Raw genomic sequence first — 26,170 nt, 5'->3', positions numbered from 1 at the left:
AGAGCTTTCTGGGGCAGGGGCTATCATCTTATTATTGTATTTCTTCATACAATGCCTAGTGCAAATGGGCCCTTGTCCTGGAATGGTCCAATAGGATCTACTGCAATACCATTAATTAAAAACATCAACAACAACAGGCTTAAGTACTGTCTACACAGAGAGAAGCTATCTGACATTAGGGTGGCCTTGAACATAGCAGTGAAAAGCAAACAAGATTCAACAGCTGGAGGATTAAATTAGAAAAATTCATATTAGATACAGGATGGAACCACTGGAACAGCTTAGCAAGGAACGCGGTAAATTTATCTTCATTTGGAAGTCAAAATTGAGACTGTATGTCTTGATAAAATATATGCTGTATTTCAGCTGGACTTGATAGCATACACTTACATAGCTGGGAAAGTCAATTCTCTCCACTGCAGGAATCATTGGATGAAATTCTATGGCTTGTGTCACGCAGGAGGTCAGACTAGGTGATCATAATGGTCCCTTTTGGTCTGAAGTCCTACAAATCAGCCAGGATTTACACCAATAGCCAACTTGTTGCAGCTCTCAGGTTGATGAATCTCAGATTGGACTCAAAGTAAGACTTTCTGAGGGTGACTTAGTAAACCAGAGGTGGCCAACCTGTGGCTCCTGAGCCACATGCAGCTCTTCAGAAGTTAATATGCGGCTCATTGTATAGGCACCGACTCCGGGGCTGGAGCAGCAAGCGCCAACTTTCCAATGTGCCGTGGGGTGCTCACTGCTCAACCCCTGGCTCTGCCACAGGCCCTGCCCCATCCCACCCCTTCCCGCCCCCTTCCCTGAGCCTGCTATGCCCTCGCTCCTCCCCCTACCCCTCCAAACCTCCTGCACGCCCCAAAACAGCTGATTGGGAGGTGCGGGGAGGGAGGGAGAGGCGCTGATTGGCTGGGCTGCTGGTGGGTGGGAGGGTCTGGGAGTGGGAGTGGGGGAGCTGAGGGGGGGCTGCTGACGTATTACTGTGCCTCTTTGGCAATGTACATTGGTAAATTCTGGCTCCTTCTCAGGCTCAGGTTGGCCACCCCTGTACAACAACGTCCTAAGGAAAGTGATAGAAGCCCATCACAAACATACTGCACTTCTGCACTGCAACGGCATGTATACTAATTTCCATCCATTGGTTTCACTGGTTTAAAGCGGTACACATGAACCATGAATCAGTTATAACAACACATAGGCCAGACTCCTTTATTATTGCCTCAGTCCCATCCCCTCAGCAAAACTGCCACTGATTTAGAATCAGAGAGATAGGGCCAGAAAGGAAAATATCATCTAGTCTCACCTCCAGTATATCACAGGCCATCAGCACTATCCAGCACTACACACTAAACCGAACAACCAAAATTAGACTGAAGTATGACAACCACAGAAGACTACACTATTATGTGCCACAGGCAGAGAATGGAAAGGGCGGAGGTGCACCAGTACTTGATGCACAAACAATAGTAGGTAAATGATTAAGTGATAATCGTTGATAATCCTTGCAAGTGACCCGCACTCATGTGTTGCAGAAGGCAGCAAAAAATCCCCAAGGTCACTGCCAATCTGATCAATGGGAAAATTCCTTCCCGACTGCACATATGGCCATTGGCTAGACCCTAAGCATGTGACCAAGAACCAGCCAGCCAAGCACTGAAAAGAGAGAGTCTGCTCAGTGCCACCTCAAAGCCCTAGCCCAATGTCCCGTCTTCAGCAGTGGCCATCCCAGATGTTTCAAAGGAAGAATATAAAAAACCCCTTCCAGAATACACTGAGGGGGGAAAAAATCCCTTTCTGGCTGGCAGAAACCCCAAAGCATTAGCATTAGGAACATATGACAAACTGGAAGCAAGCCCCGTCATGCTGTCTGGAGTGGCTCATGAGCAAGAATACCAACCTCAGGGCAGAATGTTAAGAAGCAGAGCACATACCCGAACCTGGTTGTGAGTTCTATACTTAGATTTCACCAACCAAGTAACAAGGGTAAACTCCTCAGACACTATACAGCCTTAACATGGAGTCACAGACTGTCCCCTTGGGCATTTCGATTTATTTTGCCACCCAGGCAAGCTTGACTCTGTGACAAATAGTCACTTAACACCAAAGATCACAAAATATTTAGGTTACTCATAGTCCTAAAGGATCAGTGACTTATCAAGGTCAATATTCACCTTAGATCTCACACCAAAGACAAGGCGTGTAGCCAATCCTATCATAAACTAATTAAGGATTTAAGTAAGAAAAAGAAACGAGTTATTTACAAGGTTAAAACAGATAAGCACACAAACACACATGTGGTACAATCTTAAATTCAAAAGGTAATAGGAACTTCTATAATAAGCAAGCTTTTATGTCCTTTTGGGCTAACCCAAGCCAAGTAGCTTGGGGAACTTTTGCTTATGGTCAGGAGTCCAGACAGCATAAAGAGTCCCTAATTCCTTCTGGTCAGGGATTTTTATCCCCATCTTCCTAGATCCACGATGATGGGACAAGCACTTTTGCACATAACCTCTTCATGGATGGGGAGCAATCAACAAGTCTTTGTTCCACGAAGGTCCATTTGGATTTGATAGTCCTTCCTGATGGACAGGAGATAACACCTTCTGTAGGAATCCAGCATTTTGCATTAGGTGAAGTTTTTTTTTTTCCCTGTTTGGTGAATTACAGAGTTTGAGAACAAACATTTTACAGTTATAGAGCAAACACTAAAGTATTACCTTACAGCATGGGATACCGATATTATATGTAGGATTAATACATGCAGCATCTTACAAGCATTCCATCAAGTCTATACACTTAACCACAGTATAAAAAGGAAGTTGACAGTCTATACCAGTATTGTCAGCACTGTCACACAATTGCACTACATTTTGTACAAAATATGCCATGTAAGGTGTCACTGGAAAAGTTATAATCCGCTAAGTATTATTATCCTGTTGAAATGTATGTATCACCACTGTGTATGAAGTTATGAAATTTTACTGTATGCTTGTTACCAAACATTTGTTCTTGGGTAATACCCACAAGACAAGACTAGCCAGCTATGTGTTGATGGGCCATTAAGGGGAATCTTCCAGTGGGCTCCTCCCAAGGACTCCTGAGAGAGCATATGGACAATGGATGCCCATGACTCAGAAGGGCTTGTAGAATATGTGATCCTTGACTCCATGTTTGAGCTAGTACTTTTCGATGCACATGGTTTGGGAGGTACACGTTTGAGACTGTGACATCACCTCCTTGCCTCTTTCCTGTTCCACATCTCTGGACTGTGATTTCTAACAAAGGGAGCTTTGAACAATGGACTGAGGGCTCCAGTCTTTTAGATGTACCAGAGAGACTACAAACGGGCAGATTTAACATGACTGCTATTATCCTGACCTACAGACTCTGAAATCAACTGTAATGTCTATGACTTACTTTAACCATTTAATTTTACTGAAGAATTGCCTACCAGCGTGCATACAAAATTTATATCCATGGATATAAAGTGCACACCCACAGAACTGCAGGGCTCTTCCAGGAACCGCAGCAGCAAAGCAGCAGCACGTCAGGCTGCCGCTCGCAGGAGCCAGCAACCGGTCCAGGTAGCTCCTCCAGTGTAGCTGTATTGCCCCTAGTCCTGCCCACGGGGGCGGGCACCAGGCTCACCAGCAGCTGTCCCTGATCTCGCTAGTGTGCAAGTGGCTTGCATGTTCCCGGACAGGAGTCCCCTTCATGCAGCAGTGTATGCCTCCTATAAACCCATATTGGGTTAAAACCTCTTTACCATTTACCTCTGTGAATTTAAATTGTTCTTTCCTTCACATCCAAAGCCTTGCATATTGCTGAGATCAGACTAACAGATCAGTAATTGCCCAGATCATTTTTTTTCATTTCTGAAGTATAGATATGACATTAACGATCTTCCATTCATTATGGGGTAGTACCATATACAGAGATTTATTAAAAATCCTTGCCACAGGACTAGCAATTTCATGTGCCAGTTCTTTCAAAATTCTAGACTGCAAATCATCCAGTCCCCCTGATTTAAGCTCTATGTTTTTCTTCTACATCAGATATGGTAATGTATAGGCATTCATTTCCATCAAGTGAATTGCCTTCATGCCCATGCTCCATCTTATCATCCTTCTTGAAAACCCAAGGTAAAGTATTTATTTAATTTTTGGGCCATACCGAGATTATCTTTAATCTCCTCCCCCTCCATAGTAGCCTGGCTTCATCCTTCCTTAGTCTCTCTTTTCATATATATATATATATATGTAGTGACAAAGTTCCTCCTCTACTTTGGTGGGTCCTGCACTTATTGGCGGATTTTGCTTGCCTCAGAGATTCATGGCAGCCCTCAGTTTGGCCACTTTCATGGCTCAAATCTGCCGTTCACTCCGATAACCTCACCACTGGCCAGCATGGGGAAAAAAAGAGTAAGAACAATCCTTGCAGTTTCTGCTGATCCGCCATGTGGGTCGGGGACCAGCTCAGAGACCCTCACCTCTGGTGGAAGCTCCTGTGTTAGGTCAAGAGTTGGGAGGTTTGGGGGGAACCCGGGCCTGCCCTCTACCCTGGGTTCCAGCCCAGGGCCCTGTGGACTGCAGCTGTCTAGAGTGCCTTCTGGAACAGCTGTACGACAGCTACAATTCCCTGGGCTACTTCCCCTTGGCCTCCTCCCAACACCTTCTTTGTCCTCACCACAGGACCTTCCTCCTGATGTCTGTTAACGCTTGTACTCCTCAGTCCTCCAGCAGCATGTCCTCTCACTCCCAGCTCCTTACGCGCACACCTCACTAACTGGAGTGACAGCCTTTTTAAACCAGATGTCCTGATTAGCCTTAATTAATTGTAGCAGCTTCCCAATTAGCTACAGGTGTCCTAATTAGCCTGCCTGCCTTAATTAGTTCTAGAAAGTTCCTGAGTGTTCTGGAATAGTCCCAGTTATCTTACCCAAGGAAAAGGGACTTGCTTAACCTGGAACGAATGTATCTACCTTCGACCACTCTTTTGTAGCCATCTGGCCTGACCCTGTCACACTATATATATATATATATCTACACACACACACACACACACACACACACACATATAAAGCCTCTTATTATTTATTTTAATTTCCTTGGCAAGAGCTAATTCAGCTGAACCTTTAGAAATTCTCACTTTATTCCTACATTTTTTAATCTCCAAGATGTAGCTTTCTTTGCTGATCATCCCCTTTTTCTATTCCCTATAGGATCTCTGCTTACTCCTAATAACTTGGTTTAGGTGGTTCTTCATTCAGTTGCATCTGGAGCCTTTTCCTACATGTTTTTTCTCCTTTCTTGGGTTGCAATTTTCAAAAAGTTTTCTTATACTTGATATGGAGAAATTCCAAGCCTCCCCTACATTTAAGTCCTTAAACTCTTCAGTCCAGTTGACTTCTCTAACTAGTTCCCTTAATATCACAAAGTTTTTCCTTTTGAAATCAAGAAATCATAGATGACGAGCATCTTATCTTTCCATTTAATTTAAACTGAATAAATTCATGATCACTTGATCCAAGGCCATTTCTTATGAAGTCCTCATGAAAATTACATAGCCTCTTGTTGTTTCAGTGACAATTTCATGAAGAAAACTATCACAACCAGTATTAATATAATTTATTCTTCGATCTATATCTGTGAAGTTAAAATCTCCCATTATGACAATTCCCAAAAGTATTTCTCTAATAAGATTAAAAAGATCACTATCCACATCTGAGTCAAACCCCTAACACTATCCCAAAAGAACCTCTTTCACAATCCTTCCCCCAAAGTGATTTCAACCCAAATACATTCTCTTTTGTCCATACTATCACTTTGTATTTCTTTACAGTACATCTTTGAGGTACAATGGTACACCACCTCCTTTACTTTTATTCTAACCTCTCCTAAACAGCACATACTATTCATTACCTGTATTTCTGTCATGAATGTTATTCCACCATGTTTCTGTAATTCCTATATCATCTGGTTTGACCTCCTGCATCAGTAGTTTCAGTTCCTCAATTTTACTGCCTAGATGCCTTGCATTCATGTACAAGTATTTCAGTTGGGTTTTTTTTGGACCTCACCCAGTTTTTTAGCTTGTGGTGTTCCATTATTCCTTACTATCTCTTGATTTAGCAGATTTTCCTGCTCCTGTGTATTGAAGCCAAGCATGGAGGTTTAAGAGTCTCTCCCTGCCTTCCCTCCTCATATCCTACCTTCTTAACAATTATGCCAGCCTCGATTCCAGAAGATTAATACCTCAAATACTCAAGTGGAGTCCATCAGTCAAAAAGAATGCTCTTTCTGTGAATGCCTCCCAATAGTGAATCATCCTAAAACCTTCCTCATAGCACCAACCGTTGACACATCTGTTGACTTTCATTATCTTGACATGCCTTTGTTCTCCTTCTCTAGGAACCAGAAGCTGAAAATCACCTGAGCTTCCACTTCTTTAAATGTCTTACATATCTGAGTATAACTGTCCTTGATACATTCACCTGGGAATCTAGCAGTGTTATTTGTCCCAACATGTAGCACAATGGATTTTTCCCCGCTCTCATCAGGATTCTCTTAAGCCTCATGTCCACATCTTGCATCCTTGCTCCTGGAAGACAGCACACTCTTCTGTTCTCTTGGTCTGGTTTGGTGACAGGCCTGTAGATTCAGGAGTATGGAGTCCTCGCTCACATAGACCCATCTCTTCCTGATGTTGGTATAAATCTCTTGCAGCATCCTGAATATCATCCTCATTTTAACTCAGGCTCCAGTCCCTGGCTATCTCCATCATCTCTTCTGCAGGTACTGGCTTCCCTTGTCTTCTTTTTCACACCCCATCTTCTGCCTGTTTCTTTTCCTCATTCACCAGTGCAGCAAACCGGTTACTCAACTTGATTTCATCACCACTAGCTGGTCTCTTCCTCCATCTTGTCCTCGTGGTCACATTCTTCCATGGATCACCCTCCTTTTCTGGCAGTTCATCCTCCAGGTCCTTTCGTTTGGCAGGTATCCGCAAATCTTGTGTTGTCTCTACCACCTCTTCTCCTACATTATACCTTCAACTCCCTGTCTGAATTTCCTCATTGTCTCCAGCTGCATCTCCAATCCTTGGATCTTCTCTGCCACGAGCTCTACCAAGTGACATTTCCTGGATAAGTAGCTTCCATCAGATACCCATTCAAGAATGATGTGCATCCTTTCTAGTGCTATCTCATAAGCCATCATTCGTTTCTTCTCCAAGATCTTATTCCTACGGAAAAAAAAAAAAAGGACAGGAAAGGGAGGGAAACCATCAACTCCCTTGCCCCCAAAATACCCATCTACTTATGAACTCCCACAGAAACACTTCTGTCAGCTGCTAACTGCTCAGTGCTTCAGTAGATCAGATTGAGGCCCTCAGTAACACGAAAAATCTGTTTTCAAAATAATCCTGAAGGTAATAGTTTAGGCATGAAGCAAACATAGTAAGGTAGGTCAAGATTTTTAGGCACAGCCTTCGTAGCATCTCTTTAAAACATAACTCCTCTTCCCTCCCTGGGGAACTAAACCATATTTCACAGCTTTAAAAGAGTCACTTAGAAGATATTTGAAATACCTGTGGGGCTAGACAACACTGCATGCTTCTACTCAAAAACTTATTTCATGGGGCTTATTTTTACTCTATTCTTGATGTCAAACCGGAGAGATGCCCTGAAGCTCTGGATACATTGTCTCATGTGTGGGAAAGCAGTGGATGTATTGTTTCTTGACTTTAGCAAAGCTTTTGACACGGTCTCCCACAGTATTCTTGTCAGCAAGTTAAGGAAGTATGGGCTGGATGAATGCACTATAAGGTGGGTAGAAAGCTGGCTAGATTGTCGGGCTCAATGGGTAGTGATCAATGGCTCCATGTCTAGTTGGCAGCCGGTATCAAGTGGAGTGCCCCAGGGGTCGGTCCTGGGGCCGGTTTTGTTCAATATCTTCATAAATGATCTGGAGGATGGTGTGGATTGCACTCTCAGCAAATTTGCGGATGATACTAAACTGGGAGGAGTGGTAGACACACTGGAGGGGAGGGATAGGATACAGAAGGACCTAGACAAATTGGAGGATTGGGCCAAAAGAAATCTGATGAGGTTCAATAAGGATAAGTGCAGGGTCCTGCACTTAGGACGGAAGAACCCAATGCACAGCTACAGACTAGGGACCGAATGGCTAGGCAGCAGTTCTGCGGAAAAGGACCTAGGGGTGACAGTGGACGAGAAGCTGGATATGAGTCAGCAGTGTGCCCTTGTTGCCAAGAAGGCCAATGGCATTTTGGGATGTATAAGTAGGGGCATAGCGAGCAGATCGAGGGACGTGATCGTTCCCCTCTATTCGACATTGGTGAGGCCTCATCTGGAGTACTGTGTCCAGTTTTGGGCCCCACACTACAAGAAGGATGTGGATAAATTGGAGAGAGTCCAGCGAAGGGCAACAAAAATGATTAGGGGTCTGGAACATATGAGTTATGAGGAGAGGCTGAGGGAGCTGGGATTGTTTAGCCTGCAGAAGAGAAGAATGAGGGGGGATTTGATAGCTGCTTTCAACTACCTGAAAGGGGGTTCCAAAGAGGATGGCTCTAGACTGTTCTCAATGGTAGCAGATGACAGAACGAGGAGTAATGGTCTCAAGTTGCAGTGGGGGAGGTTTAGATTGGATATTAGGAAAATCTTTTTCACTAAGAGGGTGGTGAAACACTGGAATGCGTTACCTAGGGAGGTGGTAGAATCTCCTTCCTTAGAGGTTTTTAAGGTCAGGCTTGACAAAGCCCTGGCTGGGATGATTTAACTGGGAATTGGTCCTGCTTCGAGCAGGGGGTTGGACTAGATGACCTTCTGGGGTCCCTTCCAACCCTGATATTCTATGATTCTATGTTATATCTGGTGCCATCAGTTCAAAGGAATTTTCTGCCAATATTAAGCTATCAAAGATCACAGGATACAAAGATATTGTGTTTAATTAACATCTTTGGACAGCTATCAGAAATAGAAAATGTAATCACATCTGATTAAGAGGCTCATTTATTATTCACAGTTAACAGACACAATGCAGCTATTTTAGTAGACAGTGTATATAGAATGACTCAAAAGCAGAGCAATGGTCCAAGGAGAAAATACAGGATTTTTTGGAAAGGGGGGCAGAGGGGAGCAACCAAGTTGCTGAGACTATAAGTAGATCAGGAACTAAGTGTACCAAAATCAACATACACACAGAGATTTTGCTCCCTAGCATGGTCCTCACTTCTAGGATTTGCCCAGGGGAAATTTCAACCATAGTAGGCAAAAGCCAAGATTTTCAGAAGTGACTGGTCATTTTGGATGCCTCCATTTTGAGGTGCCCAAATCGGCAATACCATGAAGAGGGCCTGATTTTCTGAATGCGTAGCACACGTCCTCCAACTCAGGTTCCATTCAGGTTTCTCAAGTCTGTCACCCAAAACCAGAGGTACCTAGACTCATTAGGCTTACCTAGAATCTCTGGTTTTATTGTGCTTAGCTTTCTAGAGCAAAAAGAACATGACAAACAACAACTTTCATCTCAAGTTTAAAAAAACGTATGAACTGTAAAAAGGTGCTGCGTTAATGTCTTTGGAGACTGAACTCTCATATTTATCCCCAAAACAGGTACTACACAGGCAGCAGCATAGCAAGCTTCTCCGCATTGTCTTGTTTAGAGGCCTTCATTCTGACAAGAAGGTACCACCTCTAGAGATGAAAGAGAAACGCATTCTCCATTCCTCTGTCTCTGTCCTGAGCCAACTGACAAATGTGTCAAGTTGGTACTAGCTGTGGTGGGTTTTTGTAATATCAATAAAAGCTGGAATAAGACAGTCAACATATTTCATATAAGCCAACTGATACAGCAATGTCAACAGCAGGCAATACGTATGGTGGTTATTGCTGGCCACTGCCACCTTGGTCCACATTTGTAGAGGTGACTTAGATATTATGTAATCCATATCCACAGTAAAAACCAAGGCCCTCTGTTGGAGTATTATATGCAATATCCATTTACGGCTCCATTTTAACCTCACATGAAGATGCACATGCCTTTACATACTGAAAAAATCTGCTGTAGTAAATATGCAGAAATAACATTGTCACAAAACTCTCTGAACACAGAGAAGATAATAATAATGTAATTAAAGAATGTATCATAACGCATACACACAAGGGGGCTGAATTAAGGCTGCACAAGCAAACTAAATCTGGCACTTCCTAACTTCTGAGTGGGTGCCTCTGTAACTCTAACACTCTTTTAATGGAGATTTTAAAAATGTAATATTATATTAATTGCATATACACACACACACGTATATGTATGTATATAAAGATTGTTTCCCTCTTCTTCACATGCTGCTTGTTTTCATAGATTGCAAACCCTTCATTGCAGGGACTATGTTTAATTCATGTAACTAGTAGAGAGATCAGGGCCTCCGAACCCTAACACAATATTAAATAATAATCTCACAAGTTTGGCCTGGTCAGTCATGCTGTGTACTAGTCATTCAAGACCCGCAAGGAAAAGTAAGGCTCCTGTTTCTCTAGCAGAGTACTGGTGATTCAATAGGTGGCATTTTTTTTCTTTTAGCCAGTAATGAACTAATGGGCCAACATGATATTAAGAGGCATATTAGTGACATTGGGGAAGTTCAGTTATGTATAATGAGACCTAAATGCATAGTTCTGATCATTTATGGTCATTAAAAATTCCACTTTTTGCAAGAGCAGGGGTGTAAGTCATATGCCCACAGGGAGCGCAGACAATAGGGGACAACTTGGGAAGTCCATTTGCTAAAAGCCGGTTATTATTTCAGGGTCATCAACCATCTTCACTACCCAAGGATGAGCCACGCTAATAACTGACTTGCAGCCATCCATCACCACCACTCCAGCAGTTGACTTGACAATGCCAAACTTGACAGACCCTCACCTGTAGCAGTTTGGGGTGACCAGCTCCCAGATTCATTCTGATAGTTTAAGACCAGAAGCAACCATTAGATAGACCATCTAGTGTCTGACCTGCAAATCACATGCCATTACATTTCTCCCAGTCACCCCTGTATTGAGACCAATACCCTGTGTTTGGTTAACGTCCCCTGGTAGTTAGTTCCAGTGGTTAATCAGCCTTCCTGTTAAAAAATTCTGCTTATTTCTTATTTGAATTTCTCTGTCTTCAGCTTCCAGCCATTGATTCTTGTTATGTCTTTCTCCACTAGATTAAAAAACTCTTTAGTTCCTTGTATTTTCTCCCCATGAAGGTACTTAAAACACTGTAATCCAGTCACCTCTCAGTCTTCTTTTTAATAAACTAAAGAGACTGAGCTCTTTAAATCTCACTGCAAGGCATTTGGGTACAGAATAGAAAGAAGTAATTCTACAGTTACCCCTTCAGAAGTGGCTCCTCCTGGGAGGACACAGCTTCAGGGAAAAGGGCTGTTGAGAGAATGAGGCCTGAGATGGTATGCAACTGGAGGGTTACCACAGCTGCTCCAGGAACCAAAACCAGCGTGGAGTGATTAAGGTGAATCACCTAGGTTGTAAACAGCTCCAGGGACAGATGGGGAGACTTACCTCTAATGGTTCAAACTGGGTTGTCCAGAGACCAACAGATAAAGAAAGAGCTTTTGATCTAAAAAGGCTGAGTTTAAACTGGCTCAAAGCCTTCTTTCTGACCCAGCAGACAGACAGGACAGGGTCTTCTGTCCAACAGGGGCCCTAATCCTTGCAGAAGGGTTTTCCAGGGCCCCAAAAGACTGTTGGGTGACTCCTTGTACATTTAGTGTGTGTTTAAATTTATTTATTGTTTTTAATATGTTTTCTCTGTAATGCTTTTGTCTTAAGAATAAATGTGCTTGCATAGAAAGAGTTGTGTGGTGACTTGTAACTCCTGGCAACACACTGTTCATAGCCCTTGGAGGGTGAGGGGGAAGAACAATGCACAGACACTGGCCATTAGGCAGACTGGTTGGCTATGGCTATCACAGAGGTACTGCAAGCCTAAGCCCCGGTCTGTGGGGAGAGAGATGAGTGTCTCTGCCTGAGAGGGGTGATTGACGGGAACCTAAAACCTTAAGAGAAGGACCAGAAGGAGGGGTCAAATGTGCAGTTAACTTTGAAATTGTGACAGAGGCTGCCACAGCAGATCCCAAGGAAGGGAAATAACAACCCCAGATGCCAATTAAAATTAGTCATATTACAGGAAGACTGAACATTATCATTTTAATAATTTAAGAGGCCAAACTGAAAGAATTAAACCTATTGTCAAGGGAGCTCTGGAAAACAATTGAATGCGCACTTAGTAGTGAATGCACCACTACAATTACAGCAGAGATGGGGCGGGGGGAGAAGAGACAGAACTGGCAAAAACCTGTCTGTAACAGAGGGAAAGGATTGATGTCCAGTTTCAGAAGAGTTCAAAATAGCTCAGAGGGTAGCATCCTGCAAAACTTGCAACTTCAGTTAGTGATGGAGTCTTATGGAACAAAAACTGTGCTTGCATCCCTAGGAATGGGACAGTTTTGGTTGATCACATAATGCCAAAACCACGATAATGTGGTCATTTCTAAGCAGAAAAGCACCCCATAGATTTGAAATCAATTATCACAGCTGTTTAGTCACGGAGTGCCTAGACATTTTCACGGGCCAGAAGCCAGCAAGACTTTCTGCTGTCTCTAGACCACTTGAGTGAAGGGTATTCCAAACTATTTCCTTTTCTTGGTTTTGAAAGAAGTTTGGTGGTCCCTCTCATACCGGGCCAGATCTTCAGCTGGTGTATATTAGCAAAACTCCACTGACATGAACATTAATTTATACCAGCTGAGGACCTGGCTCTCTGAATCTAGGGTTTGAATCCCTTGAAACAGGCCAAATTTTATGCCTAAATTTAAAAATAATAGGGTGATAAACATAGCAACAGCTATGACTGTCCTACTGGCAGTTACCAGTGGGCTGTTAGTTCTAATTGTTAATCATTTGTTGCCGAAGACTGTTTAGGTAACAGTGTAATAAATCTGCTGATTTGTTTTCCTAATCCACATGTCCCTTTTTGTAGGTGTAGCAAATGCCTGGGCAAGGACAATAACATCTCATTATGAAATATCAGCAACTGAAATGTATATCAAATTATCTGAATGAAATGAAGCCTAAATGAAAGGCCTCATCTGAGGCCTAGATTCTTTTGATTTAAACCTTGCTTCACCTTAAAGTACAATGAAAGACTTTAGAGAAAAATGTATTTCAAGCTTCCAAACAAAGCTGCTTCCCCTTCCTCAGAACCCTTCCTAACCAGTCTGTGGACATGGTCCATTGCTGAGGGAAGTATATCTTGTATCTGTTGAAAAGAATGGCAGAGTTGCCATTGTAATGTACCCTGTCTTAGGGCCCCAGTGAATTTCTGCCTGAGCCAGCACGAATTCTTCCTAGGGCTCGGGCTGCAACACAGACCCTGTACACCCCTACAATGTAGGCTGCAGCTTAAAAGCCACCTTGAGGCTCATATTCATGGCTCATATTCATTACAAAAAGAAAGGGCTCATTCTTTAATGAGACTGTCATTAACAGTCGCTAAAGTAATTTGGGAGGATAAGTAGGTTTGTTGTGACAATAATTCTTGGGAAGGCAAACAGGACAAAATTTAGTTTTGTTTTATAGAGTATAAGATTATTTAATTGATACAATCTAAAAAGTACTTCATTACTACTGACTGTAAAGTAGAGTTCAAATTACATACAGGAGTACACGGATGCTATTTTCCTAGATACACCAGAATATCAAACACAATCTTAAGGGGTCACTATAACACAAACCTAGAAGAGAACCCCAAGACTCAGAACAAAAGTCTCTTACTCACAATTTTTCAATACATAGGTAGGGCCCTACCAAATTCATGGTCCATTTTGGTCAATTTCACGGACATAAGATTTTAAAAGTAATAAATGTCATGACTTCAGCTATTTAAATCTGAAATTTCATAGTGTTGTAATTGCAGGGGCCCTGACTCAAAAAGGAGTTTTGTGTGTGTGTGTGTGTGTGGGGGGGGGGGTCGCAAGGTTGTTGTGTGTGTCGGGGGAGGGGGGTTGCAGTACTGCTACCCTTACTTATGCGCTGCTGCTGGTGGGGCGCTGCCTTCAGAACCGGGGGCCCGGCCAACGCAGCCACTCTCTGGCCGCCCAGCTCTGAAGGCAACACAGAAATAAGTGTGGAAATACTACAACCCCCCTAAAATCACGGACCCCCCTCGCACAACTCCCTTTTGGGTCAGGATCCCCAATTTGAGAAACACTGCTCTCCCCTGTGAAATCTGAATAGTATAGGGTAAAAGCACACAAAAGACCAGATTTCACGGCCCATGATGTGTTTTTCATGGCTGTGAATTTGGTAGGGCCCTATACATAGGTGCCCCAGTTAGGGTTGCCAACCCTCCAGCATTGTCCTGGAGTCTCCAAGAATTAAAGATTAAGTCCAACCCAAACTGGCAACCCTACCACCAAAGTCCCATGTCTACGTTATAGAGTAGATTCTGGGCCTCTGTAGGAGGTAGAAAAAAGGCAGAATTACCTTCCTTACAGAAAGAAGCAGTCTAGCAAAAACAAATCAAAACTACTTTATAAATTGCTAAACCAAAATAATCTAAAACAGAGACCATTTATAAAAGCTCACGTGATTTATATGGCTAACTGACATTTTTTGTGGATAAAAAAAAATTACTGTCCCTCTGGTATTCTTTTCATGAAATAAACTATATTAGAAGATAATGAAACTCTGTGGCTGCCGGATACAGATGTTAATTGCCAAAGGTCCCATTCTCCTTCCACAGAAGTCAATATCCACTATATTACTTGAAACATACTGTACTCAAGTGAAACAGCATTAACAGTACACCTACCATATAGCAATTTTGAAAGCATTATTGTAAAGCTGACATTTTATTTCATTCCTGGAAATATGCATAATCAAGGATTAAATTTTAGTCAATAAGATGATGTCTCCAAAAAAACGTGTAAGGATGTGAAATACTGCTTCTTGTGTCAGAAACATATGGTGTTATTGTTGTCATAAAACTGTAGAGAATGAAAGCCACAACTTTGCATTTTTGACTGTGATTTTATTCTCCTACTGTCCATTTGAATTACATATTTCACATGGTATACATAAGCAGCTGCAAGAAGAAGCAAATGAGAGCTGAATTGTGATTCTATAGCCCTCTTTCAGAATTTCAGTTTACATTAATGAGTCTTAGGAATTAGTACAAAGTACAGGGTAGGGGCCACATTGTTAACAAGAAGCTTTCTATTTCTGGTCAGTCACAATACAGTTAAGATTAAATGGCTCAGAGATATGAGAGATGTTATTAGATTGTTTCACTGCAGTTCCTCATAGGTTCCACATAGCATAATCTGGCACAGTGATATTCAGACTGAGGCTCACAAGCAGCTCTTTAATGTTTCTTCTGCAGCTCTTTGCATCACATGAAATTAAAACACTGTGTGATTATGAACCAATCAGGATGCTTTCACTGTCTTATTAACTAATTGTAGTTGATAAAATAATAATACTTGGAGGCAGTCATTTTGCTGTGAGAATATATATATCTGTATGTATAAAAATAGTAAATGAAACAAAGAATTCACACGACTGTGGCTCTTTTGGAGTAATGTTGATTGCTAATTTAGCTCCCATATCACTGATCTAGAATATTGCGATTTAGGAGAAACATTTAGGCTTTAAGGCTATTAAGGCTTTTGACAGTGTACACAGAGACAGTCTCTGGAACATTATAACTTACTATGGAACACTAGCAAAAATACTTGGAATAATCAAAGACATATATGAGAATGCTAACTGCACAGACAGATAGTGATAACATCACCTAAATGTTTGCAGAGACAACTGGAGTAAGGCAAGGGTGTATTATGCCCCACGGCTGTTTGCATTGGTCTTTGACGGCATCATGAGGAAAGTAACTGCAGAAGGCAACTGAGGTATTTTATGGACAAATGATAAAGTACAACTGAATGAATTTGTTTTTGCTGATGACAGTGTCTCGCTCAGTTCAACACCTCACCTAATGGAAGAAAAGACCCTGGCTTTGGTAGAAATAGCAAAACAAGTTGGTTTGTTTATCAACAAGGGAAAAACAAAATATATCACTATCAATGTTCCAAAAATCAACAGTGCAAGTAAATGGAGAAACACAAGAATAAGTAAGTCACTTCACGTATCTAGGGAGTGAGATGTGCCATGATGGTGACACTATGCAATGAATATCAAAATAGCAAACTCTTTTAATAAATGTTAAAAGATTTGGAAAAGTAGAATGATCAGCACCAATACAAAAATACTAATTTTTAACACTAGCATCATATTGGTCTTTGTTCATGGAGCAGAGTCATGGAAACATGTAACAGCAATTGATAAGATGATTGATTTATTCCAAAGTACATGCCTGTGGACAATTTTCAGAGTCCACTGGAAAAAGTTCATTATAGTATCAGAAATTCTAAGTAGAACACACCAACTTAAAGCATCATATGGCAAGACGAAGACCGTGGTCATATTTAGGGCACACTTTAAGGCTGACACCTAACACAACTTCCATGTCAAGTGATAACATGGACACCCTCTGGAAAGTGAAAGATAGCATGATCTAGAGAAAGGTTACATAGAACAGAGAAAGAAACTAAATCCATCGACACTCAGAAGCCAGAACAGACCAACACAAGACCAAAACAAATGGTGAAAAATGGCTTATGCACCTGATGGTGCAGGAGAAGAAAGAAGGAAAGAAAAGAAAGGAAAGGAAATTTAGGAAGAATATTTAGTCTTGGCCCTCAACAGGGCTCTAAATAAATAGGAACAGATGGAAATAGGCTATTGTCTCATAAGAATGCAGCTTTTGCAGGTCAGATGGTTTGAGAAAGATTATTTGCATTAGAGTAGCACTCAATATATACTACCTCTGAAGGGCTTTCAGATGATAGAGGCCTGAGGAGTGGAAGGCTGAATTTGATACTCATTCTCTGTGTCATGATAGCAAATAAAACTACTTTTAGTGCATTGAATAAACCTTTCCCACATATTTTTGGCATCTTTATACTAACTCCCAACACTCCACACAAGGGTCTTCAGACTCTACCCCCTTCACCTCATGGTTCAAACCCCACTACATCCACTCCCACAGGGGAATCCTCCCATTGGAAACCAGAATTAAACTCAGATGTAAAGTTTTATAAATAAGTCCTTTAGGCTTGCAATAGGGTGGCCCTTATGCTTCTGAAATGTCACAAGCACAAAACTGTAATTGCCAGAAAATTGACATTTTATAATCAAATGTGCTTCTAGTCATGTGAACCACTGAATGTTGAAATACACTGATTAAAAGAGATTTAATTTCAAGCAGAAGCAGATTGTAAAACTTTTTACAATATAGATGCAAATGTATCTCTTAGCCAACGGTTGCTGAACATTTTAGAATTTATTATGAATTCTGAATTTCACTGTATTTATTGTGAAGTACATAAACCCGGTCTCTGCCCATACTCCTAGTTTATCCAAGACATTCTGAATGTTCATGCACTTTTCTTCATATCAACTGTCCACACAAAACCATGAATCAACTTAATATACATTTCTTATTCCAGGTCACTGATATCTGAAATGAACAAAATCCCTGTTTATCACAACCCTTGTTGAACTCAGTCAGTCACCTTCCTCATTTACATACTGATTCCAGTCAGAAGTACCCTTTGCTTGATATCACATATCTTACTGCACATGCCATACTTTCTGCCACTACATATTCTTATTTTCCAGTTCTGCAGCTTGGAGTATGCACAAACATTTTATATTGAACATATCTACCTTTTTTCCTTCCATTCTTTCTGTCCCTCTTCCTTCCTTCCTGCCACTAAATGCAGGACCCAGACAGTAACAAAAGTATTTTCCCCTGAAGTTCACATAATACCTGTCAATTCACTAATCAGACTGCTACTTTCTCACCATTTCTTTTGGATTTGTTCAGCATCCTCTTTTGCAAATCACAGATTTCTAAGGTTTTTATTTGCCCTGCATTCCATTTGGTTTTTGGTATCACTGGAGTGATGTGTTGTATTTTTCAGTCCACGCAGGACTCAAAATAATCAGTCCTTTACCAAAGGACTTCATAATCTTTGCAACAAAATACATCCCTTAAACTGCCCTGACAAACAAAGGAGCCTGGACTGATGGCTATGCCGAGCTGGCTTTTAGATTTGTAAAGCTTGCAGTGCCCCTTCTCGCTAATTCTGAAGCCTTGAACATCAGTGACAATCTCAGCTTTCATTTTCTTGTCTACCTTTTAAGTAGACATTTCCACTTCTTTCTTTTGTGAAAATATCCCTGAGAATATAAACGGATCACGAGGGTTAAACCTTTGCCAGTGACTTTCCTAAATACCCAAGGAATTCATTACCCAGGAGCGGTGTATTGGGACACAAACCCACACCTTGAAGTCCCTCAGTTTTTTGGAGGACCTAGCTCTGGTCAAATGACAGTCGTCACGAAAGCTCATGCTCAAATAAATTGGTTAGTCTTTAAGGTGCCACAAGTCTTTAAGGTCCTTTTCTTTTTACTCTGAAACCAGTCGTCAAAAAATTATTTGGCTTATTTCACACCATTTTGTGACTAAGTTATTCAACATTTTGCCCCATTATTCACCCAGCTCTGGGAAGATGCCAGACCCACTGAGAGCTGTGGGTGCGACTGAGGCTGAGGGTGCTACCTAAGATGCTACTGATGGCACAGGATTTAGTAACGCAATCTCCCCCAGACAGTCCCTTGCAACTGAGACAGCTCCATTGTTAAGCACTCAGCATGGCCTCTGGCTACAAAGAGGGGCAGCTCAATAAAATAAGAGACTGACTGGTGTAATGGACTGTAGAAACTTCACCAGTCTAACCCTCGCTGTGACACTACCTAGTTCCCTGTGTGGGCTCAGTCAAGTCACTTAATCTATCTTAAACTCTCCTTCTCTGTTGGCATTTATAGTGGTCTCATCAGTACTGGTATCTTAGCATTTGTAAAAACTGGAATAATGTAGATGCCTACTTCACAGAAATGCCGTGACAATTAGTGTTTGCAATGTTCTATCAAGCAGTAAAATTCATCCAAATGCACACAAAATCCTCCACCGGCCCAGCAACTCCCAGGTCTCAAACTTATGTTAGATAACTGTCCATTGCAAAACTGTTTATTACACAGATTGGAAACAATGCATAAACACCAAGAAAAGCAGGTCAGCTCTACCTCCTGCAGCTGAAGGCGTTGTGACCTGAAGTCTTCCTCCTATCCCCGCCCTTTATATAAAATGGGTCTAATCTTGCAGGATGCTAAGGAATCATTTTGTTGACCCTCCCCAAATGCCTGTGCTGAGCACTGTTACCAGGAAGGGCAGAATTGGTTAGGTTTGTGGGGCAGTGGAAGATTAAAATTGTTCTTCAGGCCCACCCAACAACGATATGGTTGTCTCTGATTTGATATCCTTTGCTAACATTCCCACCACTCTATGCAAGACATACAGACTGGAGCTGGAATAGGGATCTCAGAAACAACAACCCCTCTCTCTCTCTCTGTTAAAAAATGAGGAAACATCCTTAGAATGAGTTTTTATTACATAGAAAAGAAAATTAAATTGGAACATTTTATCCCCTGGGTGGAAGCAAGAACCTATTTTAATTCTCAGACAATACCAGGAAATCTTGAATACGTGCTCACCTATTTCCAGAGGAATACAAGATTCTGACACTCTATTGTTAGATTATGTACTTTTGTCTAAAAAATTTCTAATTTGGTCCAAAGGCCTTGGATAAATTAAGATAATATCAATATGCCTGCTCCTTCAAAGCATGATGAAGTATGCTGACTGGAACACTGATATACTCCCCATGTTCTAGGACCAAAACAGAAGAATTTTTTTTTTTTAAAGGCACGATATACGTCTCTTTGCTACTCTGGTTTTGATCAAGAATATGTAACAAATAACTCTCACGGCTTGCATTCTGAAAGTTAAATAGAAACTATTGATGCAATTGCTAAACACAATTTGCAGTGCAATTTATCACAGAATACCATTATATATTTTAACGTTTGCTTTGTTCTGATGCACATGTGGAACACTTACTGGCTATCACTACATTTAGACACTGAGCCTACAATTAGACTTGCTAGTGCAGACCTGTACACCTACAAGAAACCTTACTGATTTCAAACAGGGCTGCACTTGGGGACAAAGATCTGCATTAGTGGATTTGATTACTGGACTGGGATCTGTTTCTATACATGCATGTTGAATGGAGAATTTAACCCTTGCACTTCTTTTGGTATGGGTATATCCTTGTTTCCGCTCCATCAGCAACCATTGTTTTTACACATACCACAATGTGCAACACACACTAGAGCATGAAAGGACCAGCAGACCCTAATCTAAAATGTTTACAATGAATTTTAACTAAAGACAAAACACCAGTTTTCCAAAGCATGAACAAATGACATATGCTCAAAACAGGAAGATCAAATTTACAATAATCTAGCCCACTTAGCAAATGCCTTTGTTCTGGTCTGTCCTGGGCTTGAATAAATCAGTGTAGCTCCAATGATCACAAAGAATTTACACTAATTTACACAAGCTGATGATGTAGCCAAATCTATTGACATGAATACATATTTTAAAAGTATACAACACTTCGATTTCATGGGACCATTAAGGGCTTTTATTCTGGAAATATTTATAACTTTATTAGCAGGAAACAATCTTGAAATGTTGATTGCCAAACAGTTCTCAATAACCTAAATTTACAGCAAACCACGAATACAGGGCATCAATTTTCTCAAGAAAGTGACAATACTTACGAAAGGACATTCCCAATATAGGCATAATACGAGCAGCAGTAGGGGATAGTCCCATCACAGCAGTAAGCTTTGCAGTCATTGTCACACTGAGCAAGACAATCTTCTGCAGAATAAAAACAACAATGCATTCTCAATAGTAAAAAACTATACAGCAAAGCTTTAAAGAAGATGCATTGTAGCAGCTTTTTGCATTGAACCAGTCATTGATAGGACTTCACTTGAGGTTTGATCTGACTCTGCAATCCGAACTCCAGCAGAATTCCAACTGGCTTGAAGAGTACATCTTCAGGTGCCCCTGTATATCTGTATTTTTCAGTCTGGCTATATGGGCTCTCTCCCTCTGTTTTTTAAAAAAGAATTTCAAATTTCCAACAGTGGAAACCCATTGTCTTAAGGCACCATCTGCTAGCTAAGAACAATTGAAGCACAGTGTACTTTGACTCTTCCCCCACTAACCCTGTCTCCAATTCATCCTCTGTATTAGAGGCCGCAAGCAGGCTAGTGTAGGAGCTGGCTACGCCACCATAGAACACCTTTGTGCCCAGGGAACGCCTAATGAGAAGGATACAACCACTTTCGCCCTCACCCCTCCCTGTCTTTTAATGTGTCATTTTCTGGGAATGACAGAATAATCAAACTGTAAAAGGAAACACAGTCAAAAGGTTAGCAAACAAAGAATGAATATCCACATATTGAAGAAAGAGAAAAGTTTTTCACTAGCAGTGGTTTTGTTGTTGTTTTTAAAGAAAACAAACCAGTCCTCCTAAGTAAAAGCCACAATCCAAAGTTCAGGTTCTCCTCTGAAAAAGTAGCTCTGTAAAACTGTTATTGCAGTGTTCCAAGTTTATTGCATCTCACTGATCTCCAGTGTAATTTTGTTAAGTTTACACATCAAGATGTTTTTCTAACTGTCATAAACCCAACCTAGGCTCTGGAGTCTACTTGGGTTCTTTCCATCTTGTAGGTCATTAACTCCAGTAATGAAGATTCAACAAGCCAAATTAATTCCTTAGCTAAACACATGCAGCCCCATTGAGGGCTTAATTGGAAGACAATGGATTTGCAGAAGTGCAATTGAGGGTCTTATTTGGAGACTTTTGCCCCGATGCAACTACAAATTAAGCCCTTGTTGACATTTCTGCATTAGTTTTCAGTGGGGCTTCTCCTGTCAGTAAGGTCAGGCCCCATATGCTTCAGAGCCTTGCTTCCTCACAATAATCAACATAGCAAAGGAAGTGGAAGAATCCTACAACAGTCATCTACATGGCTACAGCAATCACTGCCTCCTGGTTTTACTGGTGCTGGGTCACCTAGCTGATAAGGAGGGATTTAAAAATCTTGCAGTGCTCATTTAGGGGGAGTGAGTGAGTGAGCAAGCTAGTTTAATTTTTGGCAGCATTAGAGAGACTTAAAATGGGCATGATTTCCTTTTTGAGAAAAAATGAGGAGCCCTTGTGGCACCTTAGAGACTAACCAATTTATTTGGGCATAAGCTTTCCTGGGCTAGAACCCACTTCATCAGATGCATGGAGTGAAAATACAGGAGCAGGTATAAATACATGAAAGGATGGGGGTTGCTTTACCAAGTGTGAGGTCAGTCTAACGAGATAAATCAATTAACAACAGGATACCAAGGGAGGAAAAATAACTTTTGATGTGGTAAGAGAATGGCCCATTACAGACAGTTGACAAGAAGGTGTGAGTAACAGTAAGGAGAAATTAGTATGGGGGAAATGGGGTTTTGTAATGACCCAACCACTCCCAGTCTTTATTCAGGTCTAATTTGACGGTGTCCAGTTTGCAAATTAATTCCAGTTCTGCAGTTTCACATTAGAGTCTGTTTTTTGAAGTTTTTTTGTTGAGGAATTGCCACTTTTAGGTCTGTTATTGAGTGACCAGAGAGATTGAATTGTTCTCCTACTGGTTTTTGAATGTTATGATTCCTGATGTCAGATTTGTGTCCATTTATTCTTTTGCATAGACACTGTCTGGTTTGGCCAATCTACATGGCAGAGGGACATTGCTAGCACATGATGGCATATATCACATTGGTAGATGTACAGATGAACGAGCCCCTGGTGGAGTGGCTGATGTGGTTAGGTCCTATGATGGTGTCCCTTGAATAGATATGTGGACAGAGTTGGTATCGGGGTTTGTAGCAGGGTTTGGTTCCTGGGTTGGTGTTTTTGTTGTGTCGGGTGTAGTTACTGGTGAGTATTTGCTTCAGGTTGGGGGGCTGTCTGTAAGCGAGGAATCCCATAGAAATGTCCTGTACACACTCTTCTCATTCAAAGAATGTAGATGATCAATTATTTGATCAAGCAACACAAATGAAACAAATTATCAATTTAAATTATCAACAATAATGAAACTTCCCCAAAAGTGGCAAAAGTTATCAGCCAACACACAAGATACTCTTATGTGAAAGAACAGTGCTATCCTTTATTGTTAACTGTACAAACCACAGAATCTCGGTAGCTTCTGATTGATAATTGTACTGTCAATTTTAAAGTTACTGAGTCAGGAAAGCACTTAAGCATGTGCTTAACTTTATCCATATCCTTAAATCCCAAAGAGTACGGTCCTGAATAGGGATTCTTTCCTGATTTGAGGCCTCAGTACTTTTCAAATGAGGGCAATATGAGGTAAATTAGTCCCCTTGGGCTAAATTCAGACCCACTTTAAGTGGCAGCTACTCCATTGTAATCAGAGGATTTGTATAGCATTTTTTTTAAAAAATAACATCTCCCACCATTGCAGCGCCTCCTCCCTGTATGGCAATGGTGGGCAACCTGCAGCTCGTCAGGGTAATCCACTGGCAGGCCGCCAGACATTTTGTTTACATTTGTACAGCTGCCCACAGCTCCTCGTGGCCGTGGTTTGCCGTTCCCGGCCAATGGGAGCTGCGGGAAGCGGTGCGGGCCGCAGGGACATTCTGGCCACCGCTTCCCGCAGCTTCCATTGGCCAGGAATGGCAAACCGCAGCCACCGGGAGCTGTGGGCAGCCATGCAAATGTAAACAAACTGTCTGGCGGCCTGCCAGCCGATTACCCTGATGGGCCACAGGTTGCCCACCACTGCCGTATGGCTGCCATTGCCATGGAACTGGTTTTCTTGTTTTGTTTTTTAAAAACCTACCATGTCATGTACACCTCCTCTGAGTAAATTTACATGGCAGGTGATAAAAATGCTGTCACCTGTCTGCAATAGCACTGCCAATGTGCTTCCATTTGTGGTACTGCAACTGTCGAAGGACTGCAAAAGAGACTCATACAGATACAACCATGGAGCTATGGATGCTTACACCTGATCTGAGTTTGGACTGAACACAGACAACAATTTCCTGAGGTTCCAGGTTTTATTTAATTGCAATTAATATTAAAAGGTTAAATGCACATCCACTTCAGTCTACACTACTCAGTCTACACTACAAATAGTTCATAAACTAATTATCTACTGTAATAAAATGAGAGAAACAGGATAAAGTGAAAAGAAAAGGAGGACTTGTGGCACCTTAGAGGCTAACAAATTTATCTGAGCATAAGCTTTCGTGAACTACAGCTCACTTCATCAGGTGCAGGATAGGGTCCTAAATTACTACAACATGAGCATGTTGCATAGTGGAGGATGTTTGGAGAAGCTTTTATTATTATTATTTTGGTTTAGTTCAATTAGTTTTAAAGATAATTAAATGTGATTGTTATCCATTTAAAAATCAACATAGTAAAGACAAATGTAATTGTTCTCAGGAGCAGATGACAGAGCTAGGGAAAATGTGCCCTTACTTTATTTGCTCTAATTATCGGCAATTTTAAACCTGGAGTGGCACCGGGGTGGAATACACAGGGTTTTCCTCTGCAGGTAATCCACTGAAAACTGCTCATCCTGGTGCGAACGAAAAGCTGCCTGGATTCAGAGTCGCTTCGTAAAACTGGGTTAAGCAATTCCACAGTCGCTGCACCACGTTTGCCAAACAAGCCCCTTCCTTCTTCTGAAAAGGGCTGGTCCGAGTCCCAGGCGGGGGGATGCCGCTCTGTGTCCGAGGCAGACAGCCCTGCTCACCGAAACCCCTCAGGGGACGGGGCCGGGGCCGGACACGCGCCAGCTGGCGAGAGGGGAATCCCGCTGAAGCGCCCCAGGCGCCGGGAACTCTCCCCCGTGGCCCTCCACCGCGGCGTTCCGCGGGCTTTTGCCGGAGGCTGACAAGCCCTGGCACGTGGGCAGGGGGAGAGCAGAACAGCTGCTGCAGGGTGGACGCGGTGCAGCCCTGGCCTGCCCGCTTCTCCGAACCGCTCTGCCTCGCTCACCCAGCCCCAGCCCCCTGGCACCCCTGCAGCCGCCGCCCCCCAGCCCCCGGCAAGCGGCACCTCCGCCCCGCGCCTTCCCCACTGACCTGCGAGGACAAAGAGCAGCACCAGCTTGGGAAGCAAGTCTCCTTGGCCGCCCCGCTCCGGTGCGTCCATGCAAGCGGGCTGCGGACGGACAGCGGGACTGCTCCTCCTCCGCTGCGGGGCAGAGATGGGCCCCGCGGGAAAGCAAAGGGCGCAGCCGGGGCTGGGGCCTGAGCTGCCGCGTGCGCCCGCCCATCAGCGGGGCGCTGCCGCCGCCGGCCGGGCCTCTCACGCCCCCTTTGTCTTGCTGCTGCCTCTCGGGGCTGGCCGGGGCTCACGTTTCGGCTCGGTGGGTGGCACTGACGTGTGTACAGAGGCAGCGTGTCTGCCCGTGCGCCCTGGCTCTTCCAGGCCCGAAGTGTGAGTGGGGGGCGTTCACACACAGAAGCGAGCCGATGGTTTTAGGAGCCGAGCTTCGCAAAGCGCCCTGCGAAGTTACGGCACGGGCACGATATACCAAGCCGCTGTAGTTGCTGATGTGTCTGCACGGGCGGCGGGGAGCCGCGGAGAGCACACAACAGGCCAGGCGGTTGCATTCCGCTGAAGCATCCCTTTCTCTCACTAGGTGTGGGGGGAGACATCTGGATGACTGTGAGCCTTTCCTCCTGGGCTGCTCTTCATATAATTGTTCAGCTGGTGCCACAATAGCTTGGGGGGGGGGGGGGTTCATAGCGGGCGCTCTGAAAGCAGTCGTTATACATTAGATGGAATCCGCAGCACAACCCCAACGTAGCAGTGTGCTAGGCTGTGACTTGATAGAAATCACACACCTTACATGACGGCAGATGCACCTGTCACTTGAAGGAAGTCCAAACAGTTTATCCTCAGACTCCTGCTACATACAGCAGAAGCTGGATGCTTTGGGTCAATTTTGAGG

At 42.6% G+C, this 26,170-nt stretch overlaps 1 protein-coding gene across 3 annotated transcripts in view; it reads right to left on the bottom strand.

The window, feature by feature from the left end:
- The window catches only part of CYYR1 (cysteine and tyrosine rich 1), a 167,755-nt gene extending 141,809 nt beyond the window's left edge, over nucleotides 1–25,946 (bottom strand). Inside the window, exons 1-3 of one of the 3 annotated variants that reach the window (XM_075133316.1) lie at nucleotides 25,296–25,946; nucleotides 20,903–21,005; nucleotides 883–7,245 (exon numbers count right to left, since the gene is read on the bottom strand). In XM_075133316.1, coding sequence (XP_074989417.1) covers nucleotides 7,041–7,245; nucleotides 20,903–21,005; nucleotides 25,296–25,365 — 378 coding nt within the window. In that variant the 5' untranslated portion in view covers nucleotides 25,366–25,946 and the 3' untranslated portion in view covers nucleotides 883–7,040. Of the gene's footprint in view, nucleotides 1–882; nucleotides 7,246–20,902; nucleotides 21,006–25,295 lie in introns of those variants that run through there. The other 2 variants (XM_075133314.1, XM_075133311.1) reach the window with 2 other exon arrangements.
- Nucleotides 25,947–26,170: the final 224 nt, after the last annotated feature.

This window comes from Caretta caretta, chromosome 1 (assembly GCF_965140235.1).
Source record: "Caretta caretta isolate rCarCar2 chromosome 1, rCarCar1.hap1, whole genome shotgun sequence".
Taxonomy (NCBI): Eukaryota; Metazoa; Chordata; order Testudines; family Cheloniidae; genus Caretta; species Caretta caretta.
Note: the sequence above shows the minus strand (reverse complement) of the source record. Positions and strands in the feature narration are given on the sequence as shown.